Source organism: Mixophyes fleayi, chromosome 9 (assembly GCF_038048845.1).
Source record: "Mixophyes fleayi isolate aMixFle1 chromosome 9, aMixFle1.hap1, whole genome shotgun sequence".
NCBI lineage: Eukaryota > Metazoa > Chordata > Amphibia > Anura > Limnodynastidae > Mixophyes > Mixophyes fleayi.
This window is the reverse complement of record NC_134410.1, coordinates 127,100,874-127,119,693: the sequence shown is the minus strand read 5'-3', so window position 1 is coordinate 127,119,693 and position 18,820 is coordinate 127,100,874. Positions and strand designations below refer to the sequence as shown.

Sequence of the window (18,820 nt, the reverse complement as noted above, 5' to 3'; positions counted from 1 at the left end):
CTGAGCACAAAACACATGTAATTACACGGGACTCTTCTGGAAAAGGTCTGAAAACCCCCTCTTGTGGTTGAACTAATACTATCCCTCTGCCGGATATAAAATGCACAATCTATACAAAAACCAGAGAGTCTGCAGCTGGAGAATTGTACATGAAACCATCAGGCTCTATTAACAGCCAGTAATGCATTTATATTACAGCTCTGACATTAAGAGACTGATGATGAACATTAAAAGCACCAGCACCAATATTTAATATTATACAGTTTTCTCTAATAACTTATAAGGTGAAAAAGCTGTACGAAATGACGGTACTTGTGCTGGGAGTACCGATGATCCAGTCCAAAGATGGATACTTTAGATACAATTCAACAAACCGGTTCAAGAAAACCTTTTTTAAGAATTCGAGCATCACTAATTGTTACAATATCATTGTCCAATGCCCAGTTTTCTGGAGCACTAAGAGTTAACTTACACAGCATACATGCCTACTCTCCCGGAATGTCTGGGAGACTCCCGAATTCCGGGTAGGTCTCCCGGACTCCAGAGAGAGCTGGCAATTCTCCCGCATCTGCTCACTTTCTAGTGAAGTGGGCAGATTTCAAGCCTCTATGATGCGATTCTCCGTGAATCGCATAATTTTGGTCCGCCCCCTGTGGTAAAATTACGCATTTGCATCATTACGTCTCGGAGGCGGGGCCAAAATTATGCAATTCCTGGAGCCCCGCCCCCTCACCATACCAAGACTCCCGGAGGCCAATCTTCAAAGGTTGGCAACTATGACTTACCGCATCACCACGCCACTCTAAGGGGGACATACGCAAGCGTGATCCGGCTAGCCAGTTCACGCGTGGACAGTGGGACTGAAAACCCTTGATGTAGAGGGTATAGGGATTCTCACGTTATGATGATTATGCTCGTTTTTTTGTTGGTTTTTTTTTGTAATGTCGCTTCTGTACATAAAAGTTATCACTTTTTCTAAGGGTAAGTGTTTTTAGCCAAAAGAGTAAAAATTATGTACTACAAAAATAATCTATATGTATACGTTCTCTCACAATCTAAAGATACGTCTGCTGATGAATACAGATCTAGGTCCGCTCTGCTCCAACAGACAAGACACTGCAGGATACGTCCAATACCAATGTGGAATATCAAGTCACAAAAAAATGTACATTTAAAAAAAAATATTAAATTAATGTCACTTATTAATAATATAGTCATTAATGGCAAAACATTTAAAAAAAGTTTTTTCAATAAAGTACATTTCTTAGGCTGTTAATGTCTACTGTACATAAAGTGCATTTTTACAGTTGATACACATCCATCATCACTAGTAATCGGCACTTACACCAGACCTGTAGCTGGCAACAGAAAATCACGTACCTTAGAGATGCCCAAAACTTGTATCAGACGGTGCTGTGTGCGCTCCAGCTTGGCCCTTACTGTACACTGACTACGTGCATACGTCCAGTACCCTCCTTGATTTGCCCTTTAAATTGTAGGGTGTAGTAAGGATCTTTTGCGCTCAAAGATGAATTGGATATTTAAAGCGGAATACAGCACGAGTCGGCATAAACGTGCTTTAATAAATCAGGCCCACAATGTTTATTTTCAAACTAATTAATAAATAAATGGGGTAAAAAAAAGCATAATCCATACATGAGAATACTCTATTTTTACTGAAACAATATGTAATATTTGAGTATAATGTTTCTTTACAGGAATAATCCCCAGTGCACAGCGTTTATATAGACTTTGGAATCCATAAGTAAACAGTAAAATGTTGCTGCCAGGAATAACGGAGAAAAATCCACAACATACCAGACACACAAAGGAAAATGCTTCGTAGGAAACGCAATGTTTAGTTTCAGCTGAACCCATATAATTTAGGATCATTTCCCCCCCCCCCCTCATGCTGTGGTGACATAAAAACCTATAATTTCCATTCTAAAATCATGCATGGACGTATTTCACGGCGAGTATAGATCACAGCGCTGAGCTGCAGGAATCTGTCCTCTCGGGTGTACCTGGGTGTAATCCAGTTAAGGGGACAGTCTACGCTGGATTCTAACCCACCCACTCCTCAAACCTCAATACAAGAATAAGAAACATATCTGATGTGATATATATGTCCATATGAATGAGAAAAGAACAATAAAAAGAAACATTTGAGTTTAAGAAAAATGGTACAGAAATAACAGTCTTTGTACAATCCTGCTCCTTCCTGACGGCTAGCACATCTTACTGACGCATCTGCCTCAAAACTTTTCCTGAGCTGAAAATATATAGGTAGCATCAACATCAAAAGTCAGGGGTTAACAACGAGATACAAATCAAAGTTTGGACATTTTCACTGTGTTCCATAGATGGCCACAGTTTTGTATCACTGCCAGAATTTAAATTTCAAACTTAAAGCCAACAAAGGGTGCAAAATTTTATGGCCATCTGTAGATGAGAAAAATTGGGGTGAACTTTTGTGCATGTTTAGGGGCTAGATTTACTAAGCTGCGGGTTTGAAAAAGTGGGGATGTTGCCTATAGCAACCAATCAGATTCTAGCTTTCATTTATTTAGTGCTTACTACAAAATGACAGCTATAATCGGATTGGTTGCTATAGGCAACATCCCCACTTTTTCAAACCCGCTGCTTAGTAAATCTAGCCCTAGATCTATTTAAGGACGTGGAAGGTGCAAAGTTTTGCAGTTAAATGCAGAATATTTTGTGGAACAGATTTTCTTTTCTTTAATTTGTAGTCTGCCTGGAGGAGCAGTAATGGTTCTCCGTAGACCCCACAGAATTGTGCATGGGTACTATTTCCCACACCTTCAGTATGTTTGATGATTAATTGCAAAATCTATAGAAACCATTGAAAAAATCCTTCAGAAGTATGAATATTATTTTGTTTAGAGCATTTTTCACAAAAGGTAACAAGTCAGTTCACTTAACCAACGAGATAAAACCTCTCTGGTAGAATGTTCATAATATATAATGCTCACATCTGAAATCTCAACAATGGAGAGCAACGATCCACCCAGGGTGTCCATGCTCTGCTCTTCTGAGTACATGCGTGTGTGCCGGCGTATGCGCAGTGAACGTCACCACACTTCTGTCGGGCCTTTAGCAGGACGACCTCCAGAATGGATGGAGCCAGTTCTAGGGGTGGCTCCTTACACTTACCCGGAGCAGCAATATTATGATGCCCTATGTCAAACGAACACAATTTGAGATGTTTTACTGTAATTGAAAACAGAGCGAGGGAAATCGTTCTCTACCTGGCCACTCTGTGACCCTAACTCCAGCTGTCGCAATGTGCGAATTTGGCAGCTCATATAAAATCTTAAAATGGTATTTACTAAGTGCATGCATCCCTATTACATAAACTGTGCTGCCCTGAGAACTGGTTATTTGTATTGAGTAAAATAAATTGTATGACGATAAATATAGCGGAGAGAGCGACATATTTCTTTCTCCGTATGTGGCTCCTTGCGCCCCCTCGATAGGGGAGGGGGCTTTACAGCCACTGGGGATGTGTCTGGAGGAGATGGGTCAAAGGTAGGGGGCGCACCCCTGGTAGTTAGATTCATCATTGCCTGGCAGTGTGTGTGCAGATCTCTCCTCTATGTGCCAAAAATTCACCCCTGTTCTAAAACAGAGCACTGCAGCTCTCTACATGTCGGCACATGGAGCCAAAACAACCAGAACTGTAAAACGATGCCTCTAGTTGCCTGTGCGGTAATTACAGCCCTGATTATATTTGTGAAGCTTTTCCGCCAAGAGACGTAGATGCCTTAAGCTGGGTACAGACCTATGCAATTATTGTGCAGATCACATGATTCACAAACGTTTGTTCAGATATTGTGTGTACTCTCATCATGTTTTATCGTACTAAAACACATCGCAATCTTGTCATTTGGTTCTCTAAACTTCCTAAAAATCACCATCAACGATGGAATGATGTCAGGTAAATGTGGCAGTGTGTACGGACTCACAGCCAGCAGTGTAGGCAGATATCTGTACAGTGTTCAGATATTTTCAGCAGATGGTTATGAGAGATGAAGATCACAGATCTGAAGGTAAATTGTGTAGGTGTGTGCACATGAATCGAAATGATAATCAGGACTTTCATTCATTGCTGAAATCGTTACAGAAATCGCATATGAAGTAAGATTGTTTAGATGTGTACCCAGCTTTAGTGGGGAACTCAATTGGCCTGCGCACTATTACCGTTATTACGATAATAGTGCACGTAATTACCGTTATTACGGTAGTTTGAACACCGGCTTTTTGCTCGCAGCTCCGTGAGCTACCAGCAGAAACCCGGGTTAATATTACCGTAATAATGGCAATATGTTTAACGCTGCGGTACTTCAGGGGGAGTTGAATTCCCCCCTTAGTGTCACATATACAGTAGACGTAGTCAGGCTGCTCGCTGCTTGAGGATAATGACAATTGTAGTTAAATAGCTGACGTCTGCTAACTTCTACTTGGTTTTAGTTTCAAGGACTGAACAAAATATATTTTATTAAATACAGCTCCTAATCTCTGCCACCATTGTGTAGCTCTATGTGGACACAGCGTTGTATAAAGAACATACAAACGATCCTCTGACTTCTCTAGCCGTGACTGACAGAAGATTTCATCGCTAGTTCATAGGCTATAAACATACTGCACTTACCGTGTTCAAATATAGTGTCAGGAGCGTGTTCAGGGCATGACCTGCCCAGGGGAGCACTAATGGTTCTCTGCAGCCTCCGACATCTCCCCGATTCTCCATATCCCTTCCGGCTGAGGGTTGGGTAGACCTACAGGAATCACAAAGGGATTGTGAGACATTTGGCTTCTTATGGGTTAAACTCAAATACAAGAATGACCATCACATTACCCCGGGGGTGGCTCAGTGTGACCTTTCCACAATACAGAGAGGAATTAACGTTTTGTCACTTATTTTATTGCAGACTTTGCATCAGACGGTGAAGGATAAGATATGTACATCTTAACTGAAATGTATTTTTCTTATGTTTATGTAATATTATGACAACTTATATACATAGAAATGGCAATAAAAAATATTTTTACTAAACAACAAATCATATGGAGCTTAACCAGAAAATATACTGTAAGGTGAGGCTGAGGATGGGTAAACTGTAACACGTTGTCTTTTCATGACTGTTAGAACAGAACTAGTGAATAAGAACATTATTTTTCAAAAAAATGCCCTCTGCATGGTGCCATATTTATGTAACAGTTCCTCCCATTAATGAATCCTAGACTTGGATCATTATAGGACCACCTCAACCTCTACGGGCCTGAGTCCTTAAGAAGAGCAAAGCATAAAAAAGGAGTAATTAATAACTTATATAAACTGAGGACATCGCCTTTAGGAGGCACTGTGCTAGATTGTAAGCTCTTGCACCCAACCCACAGACTTGCCACAATATATATATGCACTATAGCAGCGGATTGATAAATAGTGGGTAATATTTGTGGATAGAGGTGACCTCACTGACTGTGGTGTCTGTTGCAGGCGATCCTGATAACGGGCTCGGATGTTGCGGCTGAATTTTGGTCATTGTATCGTTTATCTTCATCATCATCACATTTCCCATATCGATATGGATGTCCATCAAGGTGAGGAGCCGATTTCACACTAATATAGACATTACACGTACTTCCCGTATGACTACACGCTAAGGTACACAACATGCCTCCAACACGCGCAGAGTTAAACATATGTGGACCTGAGTCATTAAGGAGAGCAAAGCATAAAAAAGGAGTAACTTTGCACCTGGGCAAAACTATGTTGCATTGGAGGGGGGAGGTAAATTTAAAATGTGTGGACAGATTTATAGTTGGGGTAGGGCAGGTCCTAGATCAACTATAAAATTCAGTGTAAAAATAAAACTATTAAGTATTTGTGTGCTACATGGAAAAACAGTCAATATTTATCTTATGTGCAAAATAATAAACTAATTTGCACCCCTTGTATTGTAACATGGTTTGTCCCGGAGAACATTTATTCCTTTTTTTGCCATACTTTTAAATAATGACTCAAGTCCTACATTTATTTATTACACTTAAAAGACAAAGCAAAAAATAAAACATGCGCCAGATACAGAACATAATCTGAAAAGCAGGGTCCTCAGGAGGGGGGTCTGGAATTACCTGCCCCCCTCTTACCTGCGATTCCTGTAGCGTAGTGCTAGTGTCATCACTGCTCCGCCCCACCTGAGAGTAGGAATCATGGCCGCTCACAGCCAGTATAAGGTGAGACTGTAGAAATTATGTAAACCACTATGAAATACCCATTTATTAATTTCCCATGCAAGAATAGATGGAGTTTATTTCCACCCAATTCTCATAAAATCTGGCCTATATACAGGGGCGGGCTGGTCCGGTGGGCATCGGCCCCCCAAGCCGCTCAGTCCAACCGCTGTTAGGGTCGCCCCCCCCTCCTCAGCAATATTTCTTATTTATTTTATTCCGGCCGCATCACGACATGTGATGGGACCGTCATCAATGGCGCAGCCGCATCGCGTGTCACGCGATGCGGCCGCCTGTGCGCCCCCCGGGCTTAAACGTGCCAGCCCGCGCCTGCCTATATATAACCCTCTCTTCATAGATCCAGGCCTTTATACAACCCACTCCTCATAGAGGCAGGTCTATATATCACCTCTTCCTCATAGAACCCGGCCTAAATACAACCCTCTCTTCATAGATCCAGGCCTATATACAATCCAAACTTCATAGATCCAGGCCAATATACAACCCAATCTTCATAGATCCAGGCCTATATACAACCCCTTCTTCATAGATCCAGGCCTATATACAACCCCCTCTTCATAGATCCGGGCCTATATACAACCCCCTCTTCATAGATCCGGGCCTATATACAACCCCCTCTTCATAGATCCGGGCCTGTATACAACCCAATGACATAGAATCAGTCTTATTTACCATTCATTTATGTTAATTTATGTTTTAATGTACATGCTATTCATTAGTACATAATAGTTTTGCAACATGTGATCATGTTGTTGTTTTCTTTTGTTTTAGCGGGGTGATATCATGTTTTTTGGCAGGACCCCAAACCCTTGATCGAAGGCTTGGTAAACACTACAGAAAATTTCTCCCGATGCGATATCGTTAACAATTTTACCAACGACTGAAAGTCCCGATCAGCAGCCGTTTCATGTGTACACACTGTCCATGGTTTACAAGATTTACCTTCAGATCTGTGCTCTTCACCTGTCATAACCATGAAAAGATGGTGACTCGGTAAACTCTATGGAGATCTGCCTACACTGCTGGTCCATCGTTGCTTTTTAGTCCGTTTATAAAATCAAATCAAATACCATATGCTTTGGAATGATAATCGTTCATCGTTGGAGTGTACACACTAAAGAGACATCGGGCCAAACGGTCGTTTATCGTGTGATTGGCCAGATAATCGTGTGAAAAACTTGTGGTGTGTACCCAGCATTAGTTAAATTATGACTATTTTGCATCTAAAGAATAACAAAACTAAATAGCCAACTTGTTATTCACTTTTCAAATTGTGAGGCCTTTTGACTTTGAAATTTTAACAAATGCGTCATCCGCAGAGGTTAACGCTGTCTGCGCCACAGAGGCCACCGCAGAACAATGATAGTTAATGACGCATCCCCCCCTTGCAGCTCTGGAAGTTAAATCTGATTTTAAAGAGCAATTACGAACTTAAATAGTGTTATCAAAAATATAATAGAGAAGTAATGAGTTCTGACAAGTGGAACTGTGGTCATTAGCTGTTCAAAAAGCGACCTTGATCTCTTAAACCCCCCCTTAGGGAGACGGCTCATGTAAAAATAATATTTCTTTTAACCCGCTCTTATTATGGGAGATCGGAATCTGCCTGATGTGGACTGAAACGAGTGCGCTGCAGGTATAAGCAAAAGTAGCGACTACTTCAATTGATGCTTGAATTCCGGTGACCACAAGTGTAGTTTAGTATAAAAATATCAAATGACGCATATCCTACAAAGGTGCTGGATCTCAGGAGGGCTGACTTTGTAGAGATGGGAATATATGGATGAGATTCTTTGGTAGGAGGAAGGCTTTTGCAGGAATAATAGTAAAAACTAAAGATGACATTTCTAAAAGCAATAGATCTTTGTGCCAGGCACAATATCAAAACTACAAAATAAAAAAAGACGATCTGGTTCTCAAAGGAGTATGACCAAAAAGATAGAAATATTGTCAGGCTCAAGGGAATAAAGATAAAGTAATATAACTGGGTAAGCAGAAAGACAGCACAAAATGGCATTTACTGAGGAGGAAAGGGATCTAGTAGAAACAAACTGAGTTATATACTGGAAGTAACAAGGTTTCCCCCGGCAGCACAGAGTATATCAGGAGATGAGTGATATGTTAGTGAGGACAGAGCTGCATGTTACAGGGGCAGTGACATGATGTGAGGAGGGGAATGGAGGCAGCAGGAAGCCACAGACTGAGAGTTATTTAGTGGAAGGAGCAGGGTATCCAGCAGCACAGAGTATATCAGGAGATGAGTGATGTGTTAGTGAGGACAGAGCTGCATGTTACAGGGGCAGTGACATGATGTGAGGAGGGGAATGGAGGCAGCAGGAAGCCACAGACTGAGAGTTATTTAGTGGAAGGAGCAGGGTATCCAGCAGCACAGAGTATATCAGGAGATGAGTGATGTGTTAGTGAGGACAGAGCTGCATGTTACAGGGGCAGTGACATGATGTGAGGAGGGGAATGGAGGCAGCAGGAAGCCACAGACAGAGTTATATAGTGGAAGGAGCAGGGTATCCAGCAGCACAGAGTATATCAGGAGATGAGTGATGTGTTAGTGGGCATAGGGTTGCATGTGACAGGGGCAGTGACATGATGTGAGGAGGGGAATGGAGGCAGCAGGAAGTCACAGACTGAGAGTTATATAGTGGAAGGAGCAGGGTCTCCAGCAGCACAGAGTATATCAGGAGATGAGTGATGTGTTAGTGAGGACAGGGCTGCATGTGACAGAGGCAGTGACATGATGTGAGAAGTCGAATGGAGGCAGCAGGAAGTCACAGACTGAGAGTTATATAGTGGAAGGAGCAGGATCCCCAGCAGCACAGAGCATTGATGTTAGGCTCCGGTCACACAGATGTGGGAAAGTTATGGTGCCAAATGTACCTCTGTATAAGACAAAGTTCATACATTAAACAGTATCAAGCAGAGAGTTCTTAGTAAAGCAAGATCATCCAAAACCCTAGGACCAAATTCCTCCTTATTTATCTTTATACAGAATTGGCGTTTATCCACTTAGAGTAACATAACATTTAAGGTGGGCACGGTGAGATAAACAGCCCTACAACCCCACCCAATAATATTACAATGTGTCTCCTACATTATAAGATGTGTAGGGCATTTCGTTGTATCAAAACATCCCTGGCTAAGCTCCTACACTTTTAAATTCTCCAGACACTAGAGAATACAGTGGGTGAGGATTTCTACGAGTCTGTACAAGTTCAGAGGCTGTATATATCTCATCACAGAGGGATGAGAAGGTAACCCTATCAATGACATTCACAGAAATACACAGGTACATGGATAACTCACAAAACATCCCATTCATAACATGAGAGCGACATGATAAATATTCTATCATTAACGTATGGAAAGGTTCATTCCGTATGCATCACTTTAAAGAAAAAAAAACATTTATCTTTACACATCTGTATTTGTTATATCCATTATGTTTGTTCTTTTTCCCTTTATAAGCATTTTCTTTTACCAGGACTCTGGTAATACAGAGTATATCTTTATATATATAGAGAGAGAGAGAGCAATATTGTGAGCATTTAAATCCCCCGTGTGCCTGGAACAGCTGTTTCCCCATGTGTAGCCCCCACTCCTTACAGCGAGGAGCCCCTCTCAGAATCGCCCTGTGGTGATCAGCGCCAACTGTCGGATTTTATGTTCTTTCTATTTCAGCTTTGTGCACATTATAACTTTTATAAGAAGAGGCAAACCAAAAGGTATGTTATATAAACTGCCTCGTAAAACAGTTTTCTCATATTACCTATGGCTGGAACGCTCGCTGCGCCTGGATAGACTAAAGTATCAGTTTATCTTTGTTTTCACCCAAGTGTACATTATGGTGACATAATTCCAGTAATTCTTTATTACAAAAGTAACAAATACAATAGCGAATCCTTTGTTGGGTGTTTTTTTTTACTCTCCCTGCGGTTTCCGCTGCACTATTACCACATATTCTGATTCCTGACTCAGAATTAGAGTTTATCGACTATAATAGAGAAATCACACTTAGGGGGGAATTCAATTATTACCGTAATAGCGGTAATAGTGCGCAAGCCGCGCTACTTTTTCAAGTAACGCGGCTTGTGCACTATTACCGCTATTACGATCATAGTGCGCATTATTACGGTACACTTAACGCCGGCTTTCTGTTCGCAGCTGAAATTCAGGTTAGAAATACCGCAAAAACGGTAATAGTTTTAATGCCGCGTTACTTTTGCAAGTAACGTGGCTAACTGGATTCCCCCTTAGGGGCCTATGTAATAATTACCGGCTTTTTGCCCCATAAGTATCATCTGTCGTTGCAATGATTACACATGACCCTTTGGTGCAATTTACTTATAAAGTCGGGACAGCGCGTCCGATAGGTAAAACTTGGACAGCGCGTCCGATGGGTAAAACTTGGACAGCGCGTCCGATGGGTAAAACTTGGACAGCGCGTCCGATGGGTAAAACTTGGACAGCGCGTCCGATGGGTAAAACTTGGACAGCGCGTCCGATGGGTAAAACTTGGACAGCGCGTCCGATGGGTAAAACTTGGACAGCGCGTCCGATAGGTAAAACTTGGACAGCGCGTCCGATAGGTAAAACTTGGACAGCGCTGGTATAGAAAAAAAATCTGTTTCAGGTGGCAGGAGAGTCTGAGGACACCCGAGACCCAGAGCAATATATATTAAATAATAGCAATATATAAATGTACAATGGCACATGCAGTTAATATGACTATGTACTGCTAGGAATCAGGAGATCAGTAGATCATGGTAACAAGATCTGGGTTTGTAAATTACTCTGAGGTTTGGAGGTAGAAAACAACAAGCAGAGAACTTCTTTTATATTAAAAATTTCAAGATAATGTGGACTGTAGCTACTAAGACCCAATCGCAAAATGCTTAGCGATGTCTGACAATTTAGTGCCATTGTTTAAAGAACAAACTCCAATTTTCAGACCAGAGGAGGTCATTAAAAAAACAGGAATAAAGGTACAAATGCGGTCATGTGGATCTTTCGGTCTCGAGTCCTCAGGTTCTACAATCTACAAGTGCGTTCTACCATATCAGGTGCCGGTGCTTCAAGTCCTCATCACCGCCCGTACATCATTACAGGTCTTCTGCACGAGTCACCCCGTAATCACAATGTAATTACGCAGCGGTAATTGAGACACCAGGTTGACGTCCTTTATGTGTGGTTGAGAACAGTAACGTGGTTTTCGTAGAGTACAAAGTATCCGCTACAATGGGCGACAATTCCGAGAAAAAATAAAAATCTATTTTCAAAGACAATGTCGGAAAATACTCTGTGTAATTATCAGCTCCAGAGTTTGGAACGAGGCAGCTGAAGACATATTAGGAAATACAATGGCGTTATCCAGAAACAAGACGTTTATAGAAAGACCCCTGCCCCTGCAGATTGAATGTACTTTGCTGAAATACAGTCTAAACATTTTTATTTTCTACCTGAATAACAAAACAAAAAAAAGTGTAATTTAATCACAGATGCAAAATATCCACCGCTTGACAGCTAAAATATTCACGTTGTTGCTGATTTCACTTTGAAGAACAAAGAAAAGGTTTTACAATAAAACTTTTTACATTTCCATCTTGTTGCATGAAACTAATAAGCACAATATTAACAATATTTAGCCTGCAGATAATAACACAACGTGTGCAACAAAATACCGAGAATGGGGGCTTTGCGTGATCAGTGTGGAAAGACAAGATTGCAATTATTTATTCAAATGAGGTGCGTGCCTGGTTTGATTTCTACACCATCCCTGAGATCTGTTCTCATCCTATACTTTGAAAATAAGATGCATTTTGCAGCTTTCAGTGGCACCTTTTTGTGGAAATGCTTTATACTACCGTCCCCTAACTTGAGCTAGCCGGCAATTCGTAACCGTGACAAGTGACCCTTCAGAGCAATTTACTAATAATGTCATGTCGGGACGGCGCGTCCAATAGGAGGTCCCGGCTATGACTGTTTTGTACTGAACACTCCGGGTTCTGATCAGAGTCTTTACTACACATGCACATATGCTGTTGCCATTTGCGGAAAAAAGCGCAGAGAAGAGCAGCTACGTTGCCCGAGAGGGATCCGAAGATCCCTCTTCTGCGATGTTCTCCTCTAACGCCATATTTAGAAAAGCTAAGCTTTTCGGAGCTTTATAAACTTGCCCATTGAGTATTATGGGGACTGCGGTTAATGCAGTGATTTGCCTAATGTAGGAGTTATCTTCGATATCTCCTGCATGAGGTTTTTATTAAATGAATATTTTACTTAAAAATGCCTAAACCATACGGAAAAAGCAATTTCCACATGGTTCAGGGCTGTATAAATAGGCCCCTAACACTTTAGGGGAGTATGGTGGCTGTAGCGCAGTAACCTTTAGTTGCCTTGGAGATCTTTTTTTTCCAAATCCCCAGCAATAAGTAGCTATTTATCACCACGGTGGCGGTATGTTAATAAATAGACAAACGGTGTAAGATCAATACACCTGCACTATGGGTGCGCTGACAGTAATACGTCAGTCTCTGTTCTCCATTAAGAGGAGATATCTAACAATGAGCTATCGGATTGCAGCACACATCACTCTGCGGGAGGGAATTTTCTCATATTACTGACACTGGGTCACTTCAGAAATATTTTCTTTTATGTGGAATTGTTAGCTGTGCATCACCCACCTACACATTACACTGGCTGCTTTGGTCGTCAAAATCGTACTGCAGCGCCTAATGAGTAATATTTCAGCAGAAGATTTGCCGATTCTTTTATTAGTCCTGAATGCTGACTGACACACCGACACAGACATAAAGACTCACACAAACACATATACGTGTCTCACGCACAACAGAACGACGCAGACAGGCGCAGTGTTCCCATCAAATGCTTTTACCGGCATACTATTATATTTGTGACTATTATATTTGTGACTGCAAACCTGGTCCCTTATGTATGTAATAATTATCCAGCAGGACATGATGTCCGGGCCTCAGCTAACTACTAATATTCAGGTCGCGTCGGCCTCAGCTGGATAATGGCTGACTCCAGGTGTAAACGTCAGCTGGGTATATTCATCCTAATTATTGTTTATTGTTCACTTATCCAAGGAGAAAATGTGTGGAAAAGCATTGTCTGTGTCATGTGTTATGCCCATGAATGCACCGAAGCCAGCGGCCATTATGTTCATTGTTCTGAGGAGACATTATTCAGGTGCTGACCCCCCCCCCCCCCAGCACGCCCTGGACTGTATATAATATTACATATCACTAATAACTGTACTTACAAAGAAGTGTCAGCTCTTAAGATGCAGAACTGGTGCTTGTACTTGTCTTTTTTCGATGCAAAGCAAACTCCAGTGGTTATAAGTCCTAATTCTGACTAGTTTACAGTCTCCTAGCTAACAGAAATGCTCTGTACAGATTACTGGCTTCACATAGAGGGGTGTATCCGGTGAAGCTGCAGTTAGATTAAAAAAAACTGACATGCTTGCTTTGCCGTTTGAGCTTTTTATCATACGTCAGCAGCCTTTTAGTTGTAGCCTGAGAGCGCTGTACCTTGCTGTGTGGGAGGGGAGATGTAAATTGGCATTAAAAGAGGGGGTATTTTTCACCTGGGTCACAAATGATTCAAACAACGGCAGTGCCTCAAACTTTATATTTACTATTAGGTTGTCAAGGAAAAAGTCCACTGAACCTATTTTACATCATACGCAATTAGAAAATCTCAAAATTTAGGTTTGTTTAATATTTATCCTTTAAAGTGTGCTTATTATCATCTTTATTACTATTATTATTACTATAATGGATAACCAATCTGTGAGACCTACATTATACTAATGGCCGCATATAATTCCAGATATGAATATTGTGTCTTTAATAATCGCACGGCTGACTAGCTGAACACATTTTCGCCATTTTCATTAGAGTGGAACTGCAAAATGATAAGTAGATGACGAACATTGACTAATTCACTAATTCCCACAGTACAATATAGCCTGCAAATGACTGTAGTTAAATGAGAGAAAAAACATATATAATTGCAGGACTAGGCACACAGAGAACGGTGCTCAGACCTTGTATTATACACTCATTAACTAGTGATTCTTACCTAAATGTTCAATTACTGAGAAGAACATCAGGCGTCTCCTGTGTCAGGGTAGGAACGAGATCTTCTAAACTAGACAGCAATTAATGAACGGGAGTTTTACCTTCATAACGCGACATGTCATATGTGAGCAGACTTTGTACCACGTACTTGGATGATATGATCCACCATATGTGTTAGATTGCAAGCTCTTCAGACCAAAAGCCGCTTTTCTGTCATGTGATGAAATCTCAGCATTAAATGGGCAACACTTACAAGAAAATGGACTGTGAAAAAATGCTGACAAGTGTGACAAATTTATATCCAAAACTGTAACTTTCTTAACCAAATTTTGCAACTGTTTTTCCATTTCTTGCAGGAAAATTGCTCAGCGTTCAGATTTATTCACCCCAATTTAATATCTCTAATATTCCCAATGCCCCGATTTCAGAAATGTCTCTCACTGCACCTGACCGTATTTACATAGATTAGATTGTAAGCTCCGAAGAACAGGGCGCTATCTCCTCTTGTCTTATTGTCCGTTTCCACCTCGCACACCTGTGCATTCTTGTATTGTGCCTCCTGCATGTCCTGTTCCACACATGTTTGTTACATACCTTACCTATTACATCATATGTACAATATTATGCTTAATTGCATGCATTCATGCTACCTGAATGTCCTATAGTTTGCTTGTTGGACCTCTACATCCTTGTTTTTGGATGCCCCCCACTGTCTGGCACTGTAGAATTTTGAGGCACTCTATAAATAAACAATAATAATTTTAATATTTATATATAGATGAGATATGGTGCCCCCTTGTGGAAGCTGTAAGATATCACAAGTCACAATGGCAATTTATCACTACGCCACCTCTAATATTGAGGGCTCGTCTCTATGTACAAGCTGTGAGCAAACTTATCTGTCCCCCGTTATATTTTCTGACCCTATGGACCCAACACGCCCCAATTAGGGCACAACATGCCTACAATGACATTGCCAATGAACCACTTGCTAATAAAAAATGGGAATCATTTACTAAAGTGAGTGAAAGCTCACACGGCACAGTAACCCAGAGCAACACATCTCACCTGCACAAACTGATTGGTTGCTAGTGGTTACTGCACCTATGTTAGTAAATTGAGCCTAATGTTGATCTCTGCAGACTTATTAACAACTTACAGAAACCCTACAAAGTGTTGGAAAAGTGTAATATTATATAAAAGTATTCTCTAATATTTACATTACATGCAAAGTTAGGGTTAGCAGACCTCTAAGCATACACAGTCCCACAATCTGCTTTTTGGGGTTTCCTGGTTGATTGATATGCAGTATATTCAATTAGGAATCTGTAGGTTTGGGGTCCTAGGGCAATGACGCACTGACACACAATAACTAGAAAAAACAAAAACTAAAAAATAAGCAATAATAACCTGCACAGAAAACTACGCCACTGAGGTCAGTATACGCTAGTGTACTCCACTGAGGTCAGTATACGCTAGTGTACTCCACTGAGGTCAGTATACGCTAGTGTACTCCACTGAGGTCAGTATACGCTAGTGTACTCCACTAAGGTCGGTGTACGCTAGTGTACTCCACTGAGGTCAGTATACGCTAGTGTACTCCACTGAGGTCAGTATACGCTAGTGTACTCCACTGAGGTCAGTGTAGACCCTGTCCCTATTTCCCCGCGTGTAATGTTTGGAAGTAACAGAATTACTATAAGACTATTTGCTGGTCTTTGAAGTGGCGAACCAATGAACAGAAGTGTAATCTGATCGCTGTCTGCAATGAAAATATTATGATCACTGCAGCTCAGATGCCTCCGAAAAAAAGGAGATTTGTACATTCCAGCTCTGCATTGAGTATAGTGAATTATATAACAACTTAAATACATAACTAATAATAAGGCAGCTTGTATGGGGACCAAGATTAATAGAAATATAGGTTCAGAAAGTTACGTCAACTCTACAACCTCTGTCTGTGAAGTCAGGTTTAACCCTCCACAGTCTTCTATGTCATCTATCACTATCTAAAAATAAAATGTTGTTAACACGGCTGCAGGAACAGAGGTAGGAAAGCTGCGGATGTCCAGATGTTGTAGAACTACAAATCCCAGCATGACATGCTGAGTCCCACGACAGCTAGAGAGCTTCAGGTTGCCTAGTTTTGAGCTAGAGGGTTAAATCACTGCAAATTAGTGATGACATATCTATAAATAAGTTACAACACAGAACAGAGAATGCAGGCAGCAGATGATTAGTAGATTGTTACCTGGAAACAGGTAAGTAGATAAAGGCACTTACCTGCTGTGAAATCATAGCCCCCCCGAGCGACTGTGGCTCTCAGATCGCTGAGTGATGAGCTCTGAAAGGATTCAGCCACTGGAAGGATACAATGTTTGTGTCATTACGCTACACTGGATGCAGAACAGCTTATTACTACATAATGCAGACGCAATGGCCACTGAGAACAGTCGCTGACTAGGAGCCTGGCTGACATTTGGAAGAATGTTCAGACCTTCTGCACCACCGAGACTCATACACTGATTCCTGCTCAGCCCTGCTGCAAATTACACCCCTTACAGTGGATGAATAGCACGGCTGCTGCACAGAATCATGTCGCTCACTCTCATTCTGCTTCTTACTAATTGTGGCCACTTAACTGCCTGACCCCCGGGCATGTATCACCAGTTAGATTACCAACCATGCACAATATCTTTTACTGACAGCTAACATTTTATACCAAAATATTATCATGCTATACCAAAACTTGTCCCTTAAAGGGGGCTCAGGAATTGTAAGTAAGGGGTTAACCCCCACCACCACCCCCCATTTTGTTTTATCTGTCAGTAATCTTACAGCTGGCAACACTAATGGTTATTTGGTGTTATCCGCCCTCTAAACATCCAATTTATTTGAAATATAGTAAGTAAACAAATAAGTATAATATTTCTGGAAAATATTCCATGCCAGGTTCAGGTAATCTGTTGTTTTCCAGAAGTTGTGGAACTACAAGTTCCACCATGCCCTGATAGTAACTGGATGCTTATAAAGAAAAAAAAAGCAAATAAACCATTAAGGCAGAAAGCTAGCAGAAGTCACTGTCTGCAGCTGTGTGGGCATTACGATGTATATATGTGATTAATAATGTATGAGGGCATCTGTGTGGTGCCAGGAGAGATGGATGGTCCTAAAAATAAATCTCTGCAGAATAATATAGAAAACGTGCCTGAAAGTGTCTCTCCGGACATTGAGAAGGGGGTTGTGACAGATGACAGACAATGGGGTACATAGCAGAAGATAGGGGGTACAGTTGTGGCAGATAACATACATTGGGGTACATAGTACAAGATAAGGGGTACAGTTGTGGCAGAGGAAGGGAACAGAGAATAAACACAATGTACAGGTGGAGCAGTAGTTATCCCAAACAGCCCCAATAACTTCCGCTTATCCTGAGCCAACTCATCTAATTTTTTAAACTGGTCACAAATTGTTTGGGATGACTACTGTACTATCTATTAGCTGTAATCTGTGTGCTGAGGTGTTTGGACATTAGGGGGTATATTAAATTAAGCGTGAAATGCCTCCGGAACAGACCCGAAGGCAGATCGCGCTGCTGCAACACCGCGGATTTCCGTTCGCATTCCATAGAGTTTGCGAAAGGAAATCCGCAATATTGCGGTACCGTAATAACAAAAAAATGTGCAGCCGCGCGTAGCCGCAATGTTGTGGCTCAATTGAATATGCCCCTAAGGATGAGCTGTAATCTGTGTGCTGAGGTGTTTGGACAATAAGGGGCGTACTCAATTGTCGGCGGAAACGCCAAAAATCCCGCGGTCTGCGCACTCTTACCGTTATTACGGTTAGAGTGCGTGGAAAAACGTTAATATGGTAATTTTCTTGCTGGATTTAAGCTCGCGGCTCCCTGAGCCGCGAGCTGAAATCCAGGTAACTATTACTGTATTAACGGTAATAGTTTTTCCGCGGCGCGGAAAACAAACAATTGAATCTGCCCGGCCAGGGCTTAGGGAGTCGCAGGTAAAGATCTAGCGTTGTAATTACCATATTAACGGTTATTATGCGCAGTTTTACCGTATTAACGTTAAAACTGCTAACGCCGCGTTATTCCTGGCAGAATTGAATTGGCCCCTAAAAATAAGCTGTAAGTGTCTTTGGGCATTTATACATAAAGCAGTATCATAGACAATACATTGGATCTGAAATGGACCTGTCACCAATACACAGTGGAGGCAGCTATTTGTGGGCTGAGACAGTATGCAGACTATTAAATGGCATCACTGAGACAATGACTAATATTCATGAGGCACTGACTGATATTTAGGATGCACCGGCTAATATTCGTGAGGCACTGACTGATATTCATGAGGCACTGACTGATATTCATGAGGGAACAACTGATATTCATGGGGCACTGCCTAATA

General features: G+C 41.4%; 1 protein-coding gene across 1 annotated transcript in view; it reads right to left on the bottom strand.

Moving 5' to 3' along the window:
* DAB2IP (DAB2 interacting protein) overlaps nucleotides 1–14,515 on the bottom strand; it is a 544,763-nt gene extending 530,248 nt beyond the window's left edge. Inside the window, 2 exon segments of the mRNA XM_075185680.1 lie at nucleotides 4,673–4,799; nucleotides 14,501–14,515. Of these exon segments, the coding sequence (XP_075041781.1) occupies nucleotides 4,673–4,799; nucleotides 14,501–14,506 (133 nt within the window). The 5' untranslated portion in view covers nucleotides 14,507–14,515.
* Nucleotides 14,516–18,820: the final 4,305 nt, after the last annotated feature.